This window comes from Carcharhinus amblyrhynchos, chromosome 3 (genome assembly GCF_965287045.1).
Source record: "Carcharhinus amblyrhynchos chromosome 3, sCarAmb.v2.hapA, whole genome shotgun sequence".
Lineage (NCBI taxonomy): Eukaryota > Metazoa > Chordata > Chondrichthyes > Carcharhiniformes > Carcharhinidae > Carcharhinus > Carcharhinus amblyrhynchos.
This window is the reverse complement of record NC_137326.1, coordinates 25,262,688-25,281,467: the sequence shown is the minus strand read 5'-3', so window position 1 is coordinate 25,281,467 and position 18,780 is coordinate 25,262,688. Positions and strand designations below refer to the sequence as shown.

At 41.4% G+C, this 18,780-nt stretch overlaps 1 protein-coding gene across 2 annotated transcripts in view; it reads left to right on the top strand.

Annotated features, from left to right (window-relative positions):
• The first annotated feature begins 5,223 nt into the window (after positions 1-5,223).
• The window catches only part of phf2 (PHD finger protein 2), a 130,722-nt gene continuing 117,165 nt past the window's right edge, over positions 5,224-18,780 (top strand). The window contains exon 1 of one of the 2 annotated variants that reach the window (XM_080182329.1): positions 5,224-5,388. In XM_080182329.1, the coding sequence (XP_080038455.1) occupies positions 5,291-5,388 (98 nt within the window). In that variant the 5' untranslated portion in view covers positions 5,224-5,290. Of the gene's footprint in view, positions 5,389-5,582; positions 5,753-18,780 lie in introns of those variants that run through there. The other variant, XM_080182322.1, reaches the window with a different exon arrangement.

Below are 18,780 nucleotides of genomic sequence, written 5' to 3'. Positions count from 1 at the left end.
GAAATGGCTGTAATGCTGATTTATTTTAACAACCTTGAAAGGATTGTCGACGCAAAAATTCCATCTCACACTTCTACCACTCTCTCCTCATGCCTACTTAAAGCCTTGCTACTCTCACAACTCCCCCTGAGCAAGAACCAGTTCCCATTCCTAAGTTCACCGTAATGCACTTCCTGCCAAACTGATCTCTTCCTACTTATGTACTCTGTAAATCCAGCAGCATTGCTACAGCTGTGCTATTCAGGCATATTCACAGCATACATTTAACCATGGCAAAAACATACTTTTTTTGTAGAAGATTGCACGTGAACATGAGCTCAACTGGATAAACCAGTGGCCACCAGCCCACTTGAAGAGGATATGGTTGACATGTGTAAAACAAGGGAGGCGTTCCGTAGGGTCTCCTTAAACCCTATTCTCCCTTTCCCTTCTTTCTTCTGTCACGCCATATAGCTTCTGCATGGCAAACTGCAGTTGTTTTTAGCTGCTACTTACCCCTCTCTTCCCAGTGAAAGCTAATCCTTCTCCCCCTCTTTTGTTTCAGGTGATTTGGATGTTGAGATCTCTGTGCAGCTTTGGAAGGAAGAAAGCAACCCGCATGAAGAAGTACCATCATTGAATCTGACCCTCAGAAGCACCAGCTCTGAGACGGATGTCATACAGAATTTAAAGACTAAACTAGAAGAGGATTGGTTGTGAGGGTACACCAGGAAAAGAAAGGGGCATTGGGCAGTCTGCTAATGAATGCGTGCATATCGGCTGAGATCTGTAGGGATTCTATGAGTATAGAAGTGTCTTTGAAAATGTAGGCATCATTATATCATAGGGAAAAACACTATTGGAAGACAATTATTTTACCACAGGCCTTATCATGACCTTTCACTGATAAATGCACAGTACATAGGAAGGACGTTAGAGAGTAAAGCAAGTTTACAAAATAACAAAAAAGGGGTGATTCTATCATTCTGTTCATGGTGTCATAGCCACAAGCTGTCCAAACTGAGTCCATTCTGTCATTGACAGATGCACTATCCCGTGAAAATGGGCTATTGTGCCTTGGTTCAGGAACCAATCCCCCATTTATACTATTGTTCTGAAGGGAAAACTGATTCCAATTTAAGATGCTTTGACTTGCTGTGCAATTTTCAGGAACCAATTGTATGGTAAGACCGAGGATTATCTGTGTACATCCATGGATAACCTTTCTAATATTGCAACGTACAGAAAACTGAGACATGTCACAATGTCACCTGCTGCAGCCTGTAAGAACTCAACATCATAAAAGTTAAGAGCCTCAGTGATCTTGCCAGCCACAGATAGTGCTGCCCATGTCCCAGTTGTGGTTTCAGTGGGTGACACATCTTTGTGAGAGCCTCCTTGATGAAACACAGATGTCTCATACTTACATCTGTTACTTCACCCTGAAGGTGAGGTATGAGGTATGTGCTCTCTGAATATTGTGAATATGACCGATGTGCAGGGCCTTATAGCCCACATGTTCCAAGTCTCTCATTGCATCTTCACCTCCTCCTTCTCCTCCAGACCTACCAGATTACTTATGACTGGGATAACAGAAGAAATAGTTTGGCCATGTGGTTTGTTCAGCCTGCTCCTCTATTCAATATGATCATGGCAGATCTTCAGCCTCAACTCACCTTCCCGCTGATTATCCAACCCCCCTGATTCCCCGAAAGACCAAAAACCGACCATCCCAGCCTTAAATGTGCTTAATGATGGATCATCTACCACCTTTTGGAATAGGGAATTCCAAAGATTCACAACCCTTTGAGTCAAGTAATTTCTCTTAATCTCAGTCCTAAATGATTGGTTCCTTATCCTGAGACTGCACCCCCATATTTTAGATTCCCCAGCCAGTGAATCTCTCAGCATCCACCTTGTCAAACCCCCTTCAGGATCTTGTGTGTTTCAATGAAATCACCTCTCTTTCTTCCAAACACCAGAGATCCCAGGCCCAATTTATTCACTCTTTCATCATCGGATGACCTTTTCACTTGGATCAATCTAGTGGGCCTTTATTATACCACCTGCAATGCAAGATTATCCTTCCTTAATTATGGAGGCCAAAATTACATAGTATTCCAGATGTGGCCTCACAATAGCCTTGTACAAATGTGGCAAGACTTATTTATTCCTGTATTCCAATGCCCTTACAATAAAGGGTAACTTGTCAGCTGCTTTCCCTGCTTGCTGTATCTGCATGATAACTTTCTGTATTCCTTGGGAAAAAAAGACTCTGGGCATCACCATTTACAAGTTGCACGCCTTTCAAAAATTAATCTGCTTTTCTGTTCTTATGACCAAAGTGTGAAGCATGTCACACTTACCCTCATTATACTCCATCTACCAACTTATTGTCCATCCACTTAACCTAACCATATCCCTTTGTGGTCTCTCTCGTGTCCTGCTCACACCCTGCATTTCTACCTAATTTTGTTTAGTTAGTAAATAATTTCAATTTTATAATCAACTCCCTTAATTGTCCATTATACAGCCCAATCCAATAGAGCATGCCATACACCTTTGGCCCTATTAGACCTTCAGGAACCAACCTTTTGTCTGGAAAGTGGATGCCATGAAATAAAATTTTCAGGCAAACACATTCTAACCTTAAAAAAATGCAACTGTTACCTTCTGTAATTTAATTACAAGTCAGAAATTCAATTGGTCAGGCACACTTGTGGAGAGAGAAACAGTTAGCTTTTCAGGCCGATTTCTTTTTATCATAATATCAAAATATTTACCAAAATATTTATCAAATATTTATCAAAATATCAAGGATATTTTGGCCCTGGAGGGAGTGCAGAGGAGGTTTACTAGGCTGATACCGGAGTTGAGGGGATTGAGCTATGAGGAGAGGCTGAATAAACTAGGCTTGTACTCGTTAGATTTTAGAAGAATGAGGGGAGATCTCATTGAGACGTATAAGATGATGAATGGGATGGATAGGATAGAGGTGGAGAGACTCTTCCCGCTCAAAAAAGACAGTAGGACTAGGGGGCACAGCATCAAGATAAAGGGGAGGCGGTTTAGAACGGAGTTGAGGAGGAACTTCTTCACTCAAAGGGTGGTGAATCTCTGGAATTCTCTGCCCGTTGAAGTGGTGGAGGCTGCCTCGCTAAATATTTTTAAGACGTGGGTTGATGGGTTTTTGATAAGAGAGGGGATTAAGGGTTATGGGGAGAGGGCGGGAAAGTGGAACTGAGCCACGACAGATCAGCCATGATCTTATTGAATGGCGGGGCAGGCTCGAAGGGCTAGATGGCCTACTCCTGCTCCTATTTCTTATGTTCTTATGTTCTTATATCATGAATGATTCCTGACTGGCTGAGTATTTCCAGCATGTTTATTTCTGATTTCAAACATCTGTGATATTTTGCTTCTGCAGAAATTCAGTTGAAAGGTTTAATGGTTTATCCGTGGAATTCTCCTTGGTACATTGTTTTGTCTTTCTCTTTTGGTTATCCGGTGCTCTGCTGAGTACTTCCAGCATTTTTTAAATTTTATTTCAGATTTCTGGTATTTCAAGTTTCATCTGTTTGTTAATTGAATTGAATGTTCCCGATCATTTTTAAAATTTGTTCATGGGATTTGGGCATCACTGGCTCGGCCAGCATTTGTTGCCCATCCATAACTGCCCTTGAGAAGGTGGTGATAAGCTGCCTTCTGGAACTATTGCCCTATGGTTAACACTGCTGCCTTACAGCACCAGGGACCCGGATTTGATTCCCGGCTTGGGTCACTTCCTGTCTGGAGTTTGCAATGTTTTCCCTGTTTCTGTGTTGGCGTCCTCTAGGTGCTCCAACACCCCTCCCCCCCCCCATCTCTCTCTCTCTCTCTCACACACACACACACACACACACACACAATCTGAAGGATATTCTGGTTAGATGCATTGGCCATACTAAATTCTTCCTCAGTGCACCCAAACAGGCGCCGGAGTGTGATGACTATGGAATTTTCACAGTAACTTCATTGCAGGGTTAGTGTAAGCCTATTTGTGACACTGATCAATAAACCTAAACTATTGCAATCTCTGTGGTGTAGGAAAACAACTTGCAACATACCAAAAGTGAACTTTAATTGGTTTATGAATGTGAACTGTACACTAAAGCCAAATTAATGTTTTATTAGTTTTATTTACAACAACCATTTCTTCTTTATAATAAATATCTCCATTAACCAGTTTAGTAGTTGTGCTGAATGCAGTACCGCTGGTGTGACATAAATAGAAACTTAACAAGTTTATTGACAATACAATTTTAGCATCGGTTTAGAATAATCTCATTTCACCTGAGTGTTCCACTATAAATTCAGAGCAAATCCTGATCTGAATAGAGAGTGAAGCAGAGTAAGATTCTGGAGAATTTTGCTTTGCTGCGGCACTACATGGAGTGTGAATTAGGCATGATGCTGAGCCTGTTGTATAAAGTGACCACTTCTAAATCCAGCAAATCTTCATTCAAGTCTTTAAAAAGCAGACATTTTCACCTTTCCACTTTTAACATCTCTTCATCTCAAACTATTGGGAGAAAGCTCTGTGCCCAAGAATTCCTCCAGATCTCAATGCTGAGAATTGTTCCAACCTGACAGGAGCTGCGTAACATAAACACACAACTGTCTCAGTGAAAGTTGCATATTATTGACTGGTGTAAACTTACAACAACAATTTCTTCTTTTATAATAACTATTTCCTTTGATCAGTTTAACGGCTGTGCTAAATGCAGTACCGCTTGTGTGACATAGATAGAAATTTAATGAATTCATGCATGTGATTAAATTAATATTTGTTACACCGTCAGTTCCTGTATTACAATTCAGTATTCAGTTGTATATATCCAAATTCCTGCATTGTTATATATTATTTTATTCCAAACATGATTTGTTCCAGAGTGTTGAACATAGAATTCCATTACTTTGCCCAAAACAGGGAAGAAGGTGGCAACACGTCCCTTTCAATATTGTATTGAACTTACAATTTTTCAATTCATTTGCCTCCCATGCACTTGAAAATATTTTTTTTCCTCCCTGTAACGTGCAGTAAGCAACAGAGGGGGTTCAGGAGCCGTGGGTGTTTTGTACAGTTGCACATCCCAGGGATAACTTTTGAAGGCAATTTTGCCGTCCCCAGTTTTCTGGAGTTTGACAGGGGAGCTTGGCGAGGCGGGCTGTTGTTACATTGTTGTCACATTGCAGCCGGCTGCTCAGGGTGGATGGCTACAATAGTTATCGAAGCTGCTGGGAGCCAGCGAGCGCCTGACGTAATGTAGCAATGAAAGGATACAGTCTAGCTCCGTACAGTAGACAAAACTGTCAGGCAGCGGCAGAGGGAGAGCGCATTGTGCCCCAAGCCCGCAGCTTAGAGACGATGTGAGCAACTTCAGGAGGAGGGTTGTGTGTGTATATGTGTGTGTGTGTGAGAGAGAGTGAGTGAGTGGAAGGAGAGAACGGGTTACAGGAGGGGAAAAGAAAATCCCCCAAACTATAAACGGTGCACCCAACATCGCAGTTAACACAGGAAGGAGGGAGGGAGGGGGGTGGGTGGGGAGGGGAAAGAGGAAAGAATTGTGGTGTGTGTACGGGAAGAAGGCGGCTTTTGCTCTCTCTCTCTCTCTCTGATTCTGGAGCCAGCTAACATGGCGACTGTACCAGTCTACTGCATCTGTCGGTTACCTTACGACGTAACTCGATTTATGATTGAATGCGATGCGTGCAAGGACTGGTTTCACGGCAGGTAAACAAAAAAAAAGAGCAGCTTTTTATGATAATGTTTTTTTTCTCTCTCTCTCCCCCCCGCCCCCCGTCTTTGTGCTTTAGTTTGGTGGGGTTGGTGGTGGGGGTGGTGAGTGTGTTGGCGGGAGGGAGAGACACAGAGTGTGAGTGTTGTTGCTGCTGTTGTTGTTGGGGAGGTGTTGGGGGGGGGTGGTAGCGGTGGTGGTGGTGGGGGAACTGCACAGTCCATTGACTGAGGCGACAGTTTTACAAGAAGCTGAGGCCCGGGGAAGAAGGCGGTGCTCCAGACGCTTTTCTCCTCTCTGGGTGACAGAAGCTATTTGTCATTGTGTAAATAGTCGCCTTTCCCTCCTTCCCCCCCCACCCACCCCCAGTTGTTTGTCGGGTGTATTATCATTATTATCATCATCATCATTATTATTATTGTGTGTTGTGGGTGGGTGGGGAGGGAGGGGGGTGCAGTTCTGTGCTTGGTGGCAGTTCCTAACATTATTGTAGTAATGTCGTTTGAGGTGTTTCCCGTGTTTTGTTTGTGATCAGTGATCCTTAAAATCTCCCCCAATTTTTTTTTTAAAAATGCAGAAGCCTGGGGGATTAATTTTGTTTAAAGATTCTTTTTTTAAAGAAACGAGTGAACATGCGCTTCTTTCGCTTCAATTTTCCATAAAGTGGAACAACATTTTTATTTAATGATTTATCCGCCTTGGGGATGATTCCCGCTTTTGTTTAAATTGATAACAAAAAAAAATAAGCGGGACCTAAAGTGTGGCAGACGTAAATATTGACATTTAACTCGACGTTTTATTTATAGCATTTCCACGTGCGATTTTAAAAGTGTCAGAAAGCTGACGTTTCTTAATTAGTTTTTTTTTTAAAAAAAGAAACACCCTTGCTTTGTTTTTTTTAATTGAAAAAAACAGAACGGGTTTCGGTTTTAAAAGTGTCGGTTAAATTTCGAATTAAATGTCAGCCGAAAGCTTTGGTGTTTTTGTGTGTTGAGAAACGCTGGAAATCTCATGTTGTCTCCCATCCGCACAAAGAAACAAAAAATCAAATTTGAGATTGCTCTGGCGGTTTGTACAGTTGTGAGTTTGAAACCGTCCTTACCCACCTTTTTCAGAAACCCAGATCATCAGCAAAAAAAAAGTTTCTGAGAAGTTTTTTGGCGCTTGTCAGATTGTGTGAAGTGAAGGTTACCCGTACTATTTAAATGTTTTTGGTCATTTTAAAATTACTTAGGCCTAAGTATTCCTTTCTCCTCTTTCGCTCCCCTCCGTCCCATTTACAAATCTTTGGCCTAGTATGTGACATATGAAGTCACTGTAGCTTTTGGAGAAATGTCGATTTTTATTTTAGTTGGACAGTTGAGTTTTTTTTTTGGTGGGTACACATAGGCAACGTGGAGATGTGTCAACTCACCACAGTCTGAAGTTGGGGGAGGGGTGTGGGGTTGGGGGTGGGGAGAAGAGTCCTCTTTGCCACTTTACCCCACAATGGGGGTTCAATCTCGGTGGGACTGTCAGGCGATCAGTGTTTCACTGGCTGAAGGTACAGTCGAGAGTGTTTTTCGACCTGTGGCTAACTCGTACAATATCTACCAGCCTGTTATAAACAGCTTTCAGGAAAGGCCTGAAACACGGCCCCCACCGCCCCCCCCCCCGCAAACAAAGAATGACTGGAGAAGAACGATTTGTAAAAAAATGATCAGAGTTTATTATGTCACTGTTAGTTCATTTCATTTAAATTCAATTAAAGATATCAGTAGATGTGTTTCAAATTAGTGTGTGGATATTTTGGGAGCCAAGTTGCAAAGTTACAGAGCATACCAGTGATAGTCAAAGTATGATCGCAAATATTCAAAAGCGAGTATGTGTCAAAAAGTTCAGTCATAAGCTGTTTTATTCTCCTAACAATTTAGTAACATCTTTGTACATGCACGTTTTTATAATTGACTGATATGAGCGCTCTACTTTCTTTACACGATTTATTAATTTAAACTTGTGACCACTTTTAAGCAATATTGACTTAAGAGTTATAAATCTCTAAGTAGTATTCCTAAAATTGGTTCTTTTGGGTGTAAGAATTACAAAAAACTTTTGAATGTTTAAGTGACTACTGTCCCCTAATATAACTAGGAATAGTTCTGTATAATTTTTTAAAGTTATTTTTCATTATTTAAAATTGGATTATTCACAGGTAGTGAATTGTCACTGATTTTTTGAGATTAAACCCATTTTCAGCCATACTAATCAAACCAACCCTAATTACCTCTCTGAAGCATATCACAGAATATTTTTTAACCAAACCATTTTAAAAATTATATTTTAAAACATTGCCCAAATGCACTAGTTCATGGCAAATTTTGCTACTGATAGAATTTATTTATTTATTGTCACAAGTGGGCTTACATTAACACTGCAAAGAAGTTACTGTGAAAATGTAAATCAATTTGAGTGAAAATGGTGGTGGTGGGGGGGACTCATTTTTCAAAACTGTACCCATTTCATGGAATGTCCAAAGCACAAATTGTATCCTCAAATTTTAGACTTCGGCACAAATTATGTAAATCTGTAATTCTCTAAAAGTTATTTGTTTACACTTTTTCATCTTGTAGAATTACAATAAAACACCCTTCATCCTTACCATTGAAGTTTGGAAGTATTGGACTTAACAAGTGTACTCATGTCATGTATCTCCTACACTCCATTGTTGTGCTGGTTTGGAGCAATCATCCCAAATGTGGGATGGACTTTGGGTTATTACAATATACAATGAAATGTATATTAAAAGATTAATCCAAAAAGTTTTAAAATTCAACTGTATTAAATGTAAATTGGAAAATTCCTCTGGGTGATATCAAACATTGTACAGCGAAGCATAGTACAAGCAAGCAAAGAGGGCACTCAGAGCACATATCTCTGTAACACCGTGTAAACTCAACATTATTGCAATTCTGCAACTCTTCCTTGAGGCTTTTCCCTGCCTAGTTGATGCTCTGTAGCTACAAACCTGAAAAAAGTATTTTTTTTATTAAGAGCATCCATCTCACTGAGGAGGCTTCATGTCAATCCATATCCAACAACCTGCTCTGAAGACTTTGCTCACATTTTGACAGCTGTGACAAATTGTACCATATCAGCTGAAAAAATTCACAGCATTCTAAAAGAGAAATTGAATTCACTCTATCTCCCAATTGTTTCTTCAGAAGGAACTCAAAATGCAGCTAATGAAAATACAACAAAACTTACTCCAATTTGTGAATCAAATAAAGGATTTAACAAAGAAACATCATTACTCCAAACCTGAGACCTCACCCTATCCCACTCTAAACTCCACACAATGCTATATAGTTCCTTATTTATAGTGAATCAGCTGGTCAGCTGACTATTACATTACTCTGTAATTGGTTTCATGGTTTACTGGGTCAGCTGACCCTTACATCTTGCCCCCATTGGTCACATTACATCCAGTATAAAGTTGTCACTAGTTACACTCCAACACCAACAACCTGCCCTGAAGACTCTGTTCAGCTTTGACAAATTGTACCATATTAGCTGATAAAATCCACAACATTCTAAAAGAGAAATTGAATTTAGTCTATCTCACAGTGTTAACAAATCAGTTAAATACATTCAAGAAACTGCAATCTTTGCCAGCCTAATCAGTTTTTCCTTGGGTGGTACCCCATTTATACCAAGTTTCATTGAAATCTATCTGTTAGATTTTGAGAAGTATCATTAACAGACTAACAAATGGGCTTATCAAAGGGGAAACATAGAAGCTAATGTTATGGGAAATGCTATTTACATGTCTGGATCAAATCTTTGCTACAAAAATCCAAAACTAATTCTACTGCCCTGTTGCCTCTGTGCAGACCCATGTTATCATCTGCTTCAGATATTTATCCACTTTGACCATAAAAGGTACAACAATATCTATCTCAGTTGCTCCCTTTGCAAAGTATTTCATTTTTCAACAAACTGTGTAAATAAACCCTTCTGATTCCTCTTTTCACACTGTGACAATTTTAAATTAATGGCCCCCTCAACGTTGACTTCAGATGAAATAGTCTTTCACTGGTTATCCTATCAAAATCCTTCATAATTTAAACATGTTGACCAAATTTCCACTTAATTTTCTCTGCCCCATGGAAAATTATCTTGGTAACTCTTTATAACTAGCTTTCCATCCTTGGTATCGTGCTGGTAAGTATATGCTCTAGATTCCTTAAGGCATTCATACCTTTCCAAAATAGGTGCCAGAACTACATACCGTAGTCTGATTGTGACCTAAGTACTGCCCTGTAGAAATTTATCACTACCTTTTTGCTCTTGTACTCTGTGCTCCTATTTTTAAACTCAAAAAAGCTGTTTACGAACATGTTATCTGCTGCAGCTTGCATTTTGTATTATGTATTATGTATTTAGACTCCTCTCTGTTCATCCATAGTCTTTGATGTTTTTCAATCGAGGACATACTCTATTCCTCCTTTTATTTCCCCAAAATGCCATACCTCACCTAAAAAAATTAATTTCATACAATGCCAGCTGACCCATTCTGCTAATCTATTTTATTGTGATGCTTTACTGTGTAGCTAAACCCCATGTCATCAAATTATAATATGTTCTTCATGCCCAAGTTAATGTCATCGATACATTGAGAACATATGGGGTCCAGCACTAACTCCTTTTTCCAACCTTTCTCCAGTTCGAACCTGCTCCACCATTTAATAAGGTAGTGGACGATCTGATTGTAACCTCAAATTTGCAACCTGCCTACCCCTGATAATCTATCACCCTCTTGCTCTTGCTTACCAAGCATCTACTTACCTCTGCCTTAAAAAATATCTGAAGACTCTGCTTCTACCAGCTTTCCAGGAAGAGAGTTCCAAAGACATTCTGAGAAAAAAATGCCTCATCTCTATTTTAATTGGACAACCCCTTATGTTTAAACTGTGACCCCCTAGTTCAAGATTAACCCTCAAGAAGAAACATCCTCTCCACATCCACCCTGTCGAGACTCCTTAAGATTGTATATTTTTCAATCAAGTCACCAATTAATCTTCTAAACTCCAACGGATAAAAGTCTAGCCTGTCTACCTTTCCTCAGGAGATAACACCCCATTCCAGATGTTATGTTGATAAACCTTCTCTGAACTGCTTCCAAAGTATTTACATCCTCCCTTAAATGCTGTACATAGTATTTCAAACATGGTCTCACTAATGCCTTGTAAACTGAAGCAAGTTTCGAGAAATTTCTATAAAGATTAAACCTTTGTTTCCTGTTTAGAGTTATAGAGTCACAGAATCCCTATAGTACAGAAGGAGGCCATTTGGCCCATCGTGTCTGCATCGACCACAATCCCACCCAGGCCCTATCCCCATAGCCCCATACGTTTACCCTAGCTAGTCCCCCTGACACAAAGGGACTATTTGGCATGGCCAATCCACCTAACTCGCACATCTTTGGATTGTGGGAGGAAACCAGAGCACTCGGAGGAAACCCACACAGATGTGGGGAGAATGTTCAAATTCCACCCAGACAGTAACCCAAGCTGGGAATCGAACCTGAATCCCTAGCACTGTGAGACAATAGCATTAACCACTGTGCTATGGTGCCACCCCACCGTTTCATTTTATCTCTTGCACTTGTATTTTCCGCCTAAAATTCTTTATGTACTACATAAACATAATTATTTGCGTATTATCTATAATAAATTCTTCAAAAATAATCTCATTATGTTTACCTTCAGGTGAAATGTGGAAGTCAGTCCAAATACTTGCACATTAACATTACACTGTTATGTTAACTTCAGTTATTACAGATGATAAAACTGTAATTTTCAATGCACACTGTTTAAATGTAGAATGCAAAATCATTTATAATGTGCTAAAAATTGAAATTTCATTGACTATAAAAGTTGGCAAGTTATGTTACAGTTGTATAAAACTTTAGTTAGGCCGCATTTGGAATATTGCTGGTTGCCACACTACCAGAAGGATGTGGGTGCTTTGGAGAGAGTGAAAAGAAGGTTTACCAGGATGTTGCCTGGTCTGGAGGGTTTTGGGTATGAGGAGAGTTTGGATAAACTCGGATTGTTTTCGCTGGAAGTGAGAGGAAGTTTAGAGGAGACATGCGGGGAAAATTTTTCACAAGGGGTAGGGGGTTCTAGATTGCATTGGCAGTGGAGGTGCTGGAAGCAGGCACGTTAGCAACATTCAGGGTGCATCTTGATAGACACATGAACCGGAAGTGAACAGAGGGATAGAAACTGTGTATCAGCACAGGGTTGGTGAGCTGAAAGGCCTGTTCCTGTGCTGTATTGTTCTTTATTCTTTTGTTTGATTTGATTTATTATTGTCACATGTACTACTATATTGTGAAAAGTATTGTTTCTTGTGCACCAGACAGACAAAGCATACCGTTCATAGAGAAGGAAACGAGAGGGTACAGAATGTAGTGTTACAGTCACACCTAGGGTTTAGAGAAAGATCAACTTAATGCTAGATAGGTCCATTCAAAAGTCTTATGGCAGCAGGGAAGAAGCTGTTCTTGAGTCGTGATCTCAGACTTTTGTGTCCTCTTCCTAATGGAAGAAGGTGGAAGAGAGAATGTCCATGTGCATGCGGTCCTTAATTATGCTGGCTGTTTTGCCGAGGCAGTGGGAATGTGTAGACAGAGCCAATGGATGGGAGACTGGTTTGCGTGATGTATTGGGCTACATTCACAACCGTTCGTAGTTTCTTGTGGTTTTGGGCAAAGTAGGAGCCATACCAAGCTGTGATGCTTCTCCTGGAAACTCTTTTAGTACAGAGCTAGTGTAAAACTCATCCATCTGGACTAGAAAGATATCATGGCCCAGATTTTGTGGCAAGAATAATGGTGAAGCTATTATTGACGCGTAAATTGGAAAGCATCTTCCAGCAATTATGTGTGCAATTAAACACAAAAATTGGGAATTGCAGTCCATATTGATCTGCTTCTCCAGAAGCTGCACTAAACTGGTATCTCACCGTTCAAATACATAGAAGGGCGTCAAATAGCTCTCCTTCTATGGTGAATACCTGATAAAGTTGCTGGAAAAATTATGACTTTTTTCTCGTGTAACACTTCTCATGTCAGAAAATTCTTGACTTGTGCAATTGTTGTCAAATAATCTTTCTGGCACTAAAAAAAATAGCTTTTATAAGTTTGGAGTGTCATTTCATTCAGATTTCTAAAATTATTTTTGGGGATTTGAAAAGAACTACATTTTAAGAAAGAAGTTTTTTCTTTGTCTTTCAACTCTCTCTATTAATCCCATATTCCTTACCTCCTTGTTCATTTACTTTCTGTATATTACTTAATATTGCCCCTGTAGTGTCCGTTAGTTAATTCATTTTCCCCAGATCCTTTCATTACTTAAGAACCTTCGAGGTACTCAAGGTGGGATCTTGAGCTGCCGCCCCAGTTTAGCCTGCAGTTATCTCAAGATGCCAAACTGGTAATGATGTTGAAGTGTGTATTCGGAATGGCCACCTGGAGGGTTGTTAAGGCATGCTGATTGAGAATTAAATTATCTGTTCGTAGGGAGCATTAATGACACTGACAACATTTGGATGGGTAATGCTGCAATTAATGACATCTCTCAACCGAGACCACATGAACAGTTGTAAAAAAAAACGTTGTCGCTGAGGATTTTGGATTTTACTTAAAGCCATACTCAGTTTTCATGGATCATTTACTTCTGGAGCTTGACTGACTGTGCTGTGTTTCAAGAGGCATATTGAGCAACGCTTTACAAGGATATTGTCAACACCTGATCAATGTTTTACCAGAAATTCGCTCAAGATTTACCCCCCAAAAAATGTGTGCTCTGCTACTTCGCCTTATAGGAAACCTTGTTGGAAACAGCAGCAGACAGGAAGTGTGTGGTCACAGGCATCTTGGTAGGGATTCTACACCACCATCACTGCCCCCCTCCCACCCAACCACCACCTTAGTCTATTTGAGGAATGGGAGCAAGGAATGAGGCAACACAGCAGCATCTGCAGCTATGGAGGACAGGAGGCCTTATCTACACAGGGTCTTCAGAAAACATTATTCCTACATTCACGTGTCCCAAAAGCGGTGCATCAGAAGGTTCTGATGTACCAGTGAGATTGTCACAAAGAATCTAAGGTCTAATGGAAGTAGGATTCAAACTGTACAGCACAGCCAGGACTGCATTTCTGGAATTTCTGGAAAAGTGTTGATAGAATTGGCAAAGGCTTTGTAAAGCATCCCAGAAAATCTCCAGGTGTGTCACAAAAGATCTCTTGAAACATATAGACAGTCTCCAGTCAACATTACAGTGATACTTAATTTTTATACTGCTGGAAACTTCTGGAGTTTATCACGCACATGTCACAATCTTTTGTGTACTTTTGTATAGGGAGGTCATTGCAGCTTTTTACACTCTGAGGAATGACTATATATCACACCGTATTGTTATAGAAGATTTGACAGGATTACAGGATTTCCTGTGAAATAGGGAGCCATTGTTTGCATACATTTAGCTATGTGGGCCCCTCATTTGAACTTGAGGGTGTTCAGGCACATGAAGGGATTCCATTCCCTCATTGTGTAGATCATATGCAACCACCAGCAAAACATCATGCATGTTAATGCCTGTATCTAAGGAAGTGTCATGATGTGTTTGCACTCGGGCATTACCTGCCCCACAGATCTTTGAACTGCAATGCAGTATGTGTGGCTGGCTTGCAGGTGACGAAGGATCCCTCTGACCCTATGGCTCCTGGTTCCCCTGAGAGCAATGCCAGACACCAGCTCAGTACTTGTATCATGAGAGCCACTCAGCACCAGAGGTTTAGATGCCTTGACCAGTCAAGAGGTGTGTCCTGCAATACTAGACTGAGAGAGTACCAGATTTGTGGCACCTTGCATGGCCCACAATCTAGCAGCTATGAGAGACTGGCGGTTACGACCAGAAATTGTGACAAAATCAGGAGCCATGAGAAGAGAAAAAAGAGTGAGATCAGGTGTGGTACCCGATGTTCCAGGTAGACAGACGATACTATGTCAGTTGGATTGTGGACTGACTAATTGGGGACTGAGCACACAGCTCCTTTACTTACCTTGGTTTATTAGTTTATTGGTTTCAGGAGAGTATGTAGGAGTGGGCTGAAAGAAGGGTGGCTGGTTGGAGGTTCACAAGATGTAAAATGTGCCTCAATAAATAAAAGCTTGGAATATACAAACTTATGTGTTAGGAGCAGGAGTAGGCCACTCAGCCCCTTGAACTTACACTGCTATTTAATAAGATCATGGCTGACCTGATTGTAACCTCAACCTCACATTCCTGCCCACCTTGATGCCTTTTACCCCCACGTTAATCAAGAATCTACCTAGCTCTGCCTTAAAAATATTCAAAGTCTTGCTTTGTCTGCTTATTGAGCAAGAGAGTTCCAAAGACTTGAGACCTTCTGAGAAAAAAAAATTCTCGTCTGTTTTAAATGAGCAACCTATAATTTTTAAACAGTAACCCCTAGTTCTAGATTCTCCTACAAGAGGAAAAATCTTCTCCACATCCACCGTGTCAAGATCCTTCAGGATCTTAAATGTTTAAGTTTTAAGTTTATTTATTAGTGTCACAAGTAGGCTTACATTAACACTGCAATGAAGTTATTGTGAGAATCCCCTAGTGGTCACACTCTGCAGCACCTGTTCGAATACGCTGAGGGAGAATTTACTGTGGCCAGTTCACTTAAGCAGCATGTCTTTTGGACTGTGGGTAGAAACTGGAGCACCCAGAGGAAACCCATGTAGACACGGGGAGAATGTGCAGAATCCACACAGGCAGTGACCTAAGCCAGGAATCAAACTATGAGGCAGCAGTGCCATCAAGTAGACCCTTACTCCTTTAAACACCAGCGCATACAAGCCTAGCCTATCCAGTTTGTCCCCATAAGACAACCCATCCATTTCATTAGTCTAGTAAACCCTCTCTGAACTTCGTCCAACACATTTACATTGCTCTTTAATTCAGGAGACCAATACCATATACAGTTCTCCAGAAGTGGCCTTACCAATGCCCTGTATAACTGAAGCATAATTTTCCTACCTTTGTATTGAATTCTCCTCTGTCCCTGGTCATTGTGTCTTCTATTTGCCTTCTGATTATACCCAGCACTGCCTCTTCACACTACCTACCCAATGGGAGTGTTTTCATGCAGGCATTGCTTCCTCTCCCCAGTCACAGCGTGCTGCCTTGCTATGTGCTTTCTTATCCTTTGAGAAAACAATGGTGTTTATGTGAAGTTGTGTACTGGCAATTGTGTTGTGTATGTGTGATGCCTGACATGATGGAAGAGCCATGTGAGTACTGTCTGTGAAGGATGCAATAGTGTAGGGTGTGTGGTGAAGTTGTGATGAAATTATTGTGTCAAGTGTTGGTGAGATGGGATCTTACCTTGACCAGATGCGTGAAGTTATTAAATCTGTGGCAGTTTTGCCAGGAGTCCTGGTTGTTTCTTCCTAGTTGATCATCTTCCATGTTCATGCATTAGCTTCCTCAGTTCCTCCCTGTGGGTACAAGGCACCACTTCTTGATTGAACCTCCTCTCACGTGATGGGTGGCACAATGGCTAACACTGTTGCCTCACAACGCCATGGACCCAAGTTCAATTCCGGCCTCGGGTCACTGTCTGTGGGGAGTTTGCACATTCTCCCCGTGTCTGCGTGAGTTTTCTCCCTGTGCTCTGGTTTCCTCCCACAGTCCAAAGATATGCGGGGTGGGTGGTGTGGCCATACTAAATTGCCACTTAGTGTCAAGGGGATTAACAGGGTAAATGTGTGGGGTTTTGGGAGTAGGGCCATGGTGGGATTGTTGTCTGTGGACTCGATGGATCGAATGTCTCCAGCTCTACTGCAGGAATTCTATGATCTCTCAGGCTGAGTACTGGTATCTGTGAGCCCTTTCTCTTGGTTCCTTCCACATGAAATGTGTATAGGGAGGCTATATTTATATATTCCAGGAAAATTGCTTCTTATCAGCTGACATTTCGAGTCCAGATGATGCTTTGTTTGACAGAGAGTTATCTGGACTCGAAACGTCAGCTCTTTTCTCTCCTTCCAGATGCTGCCAGACCTGCTGAGATTTTCCAGCATTTTCTCTACTGGTTTTGGATTCCAGCATCTGCAGTAGTTTGGTTTTATGCTTCTTATCAGCATTTGTGTGCTAAATGTGCAGGTGTCTGTTCTGGACCCTGTCGGTGTGTGAAATCCAGATTTTCAAACAGGTATTTTATATCACAATAACCTCTGTATGCCTTGGTCAGGAGTCTAGGAGTCTTCAGTTTGATTGGACTGGTTTAAGGTTGTTGCAGGTCCCAGATCCCTGAGAGAGGGTGCTGCATAGAACTGTGCTTTTTTAATTGGAACAAATTTTAAGTTCTTTCTTCAAAAGCCTGTGGACAAGTGTAAATGTAACGTCAAGCTGGTGCCATTCGTGCCCCACTGACCACAAAACCCAGGCCACTAAATCTGATCCCTCCTCCATCCCGAATTAACTGATCTCTCCTGGGGCAACTACCAGGTGGTACAGTTGGCCTTGGTATTCTGAGTGAGGAGGAAATAGGGAAATCAGCAAATTTTTGAGCCCGATCTAGTGACCACTGGTGGACATTGAGTGCTGAGAGAACTGCGCTTTGCAATAAATAGCCTGCCAACATTCACTGTCCAGGATTGAGAATAAAAAATTGGAAAAGGCCATTGGAAAAACAGGAAGTTCTTACATTAAGTGAGGCATTTTCGAATGCTTAATTACATTCGAGCTTCCATGAAAGTTCAATTTGTTGTGAAACCGTACCACAACATGAGTCAATTACTTCAGGAGATGATTGTAGAAAATTATAGGTAAGGGGATGTGTTTAAATTCTGGATTCTGCTGCTGTTAACCAGGCCTGTCCAATGTTTAAATTTGGAGAGACTGCATTTCCATTTTCTTCTCACTCAAAGGGCTGATTAGCAAATTTAGGAAAGCAAAGGGCCTGAACTCTGTGCCCCTCTGCTGCTGCCAACGAGAATGGAGAATTTGGTGCCCAGCCAAATCTCCATTCACTGCAGCGTGACTGGACAATCCCAGCTGCAGGTGAGGTTGGAGAATTGCGGCCAAGGTTTGGCACGACATTAAACAGAATTGAAAAAATAGTTGCAGTATTAAAAAAAATCACTTGCTGAGCAGAAATAAAACAATAAGTTGTTAAGTTTTAAAATAAGAGTAATCTCACACTCTCACACTCTCATACTCTCACACTCTCATACTCTCACACTCTCATACTCTCACACTCTCATACTCTCACACTCTCATACTCTCACACTCTCATACTCTCATACTCTCAACACTCACACTCTCACATTCTCACACACTCACACTCTCAACTTCACCCATTCCCACTGTGTACTGGGTGTGAATATGTGTTGGTGTGGTGACAACTGACAGCGAACTGACACTGGGAGTAAGGCAGATGCACACACACTGTATCACTCCCACACACGCACTCTCACACTCTCGCTTCCATGCCCATGCTCGCACTCTTGCTCGCACGCACTTGCTTGCATTTTCACTCATTCAATTTGTCACACATACATGCAAGCCTCTTCCCCACTTCACCAAACCTGGGCTCTGCAGTGTTTCAGTCCTGGTCCTCTCAGCCAGCATCTCTTTCCCGGGTCCCCTGCCCACTCTACGTTCATCTCTCTTGTGTCTTTCTCCCGTTCTGCCTGAAATGAAACCTCTTTTTCCAGCAGCATCACCGCTGCTGATGTTTGCTGCTCCTCCAATTGTGGACTTGTCATGTTGATGGGCTTAATAATGATTGTGGATCCCAGGAAGACTCACCGCATCAGATCAGACACTTGCAAGAAATCCTCCTGCTGATTATCACGTCCAGTTGGCTGATGAATCAGTGCTCCTCTTGCTCCTCCATGTTGGACACCACTGAGGGCGCTGAACGTACTCTGACTGGGAGATTCCAGTGTCCACCATGA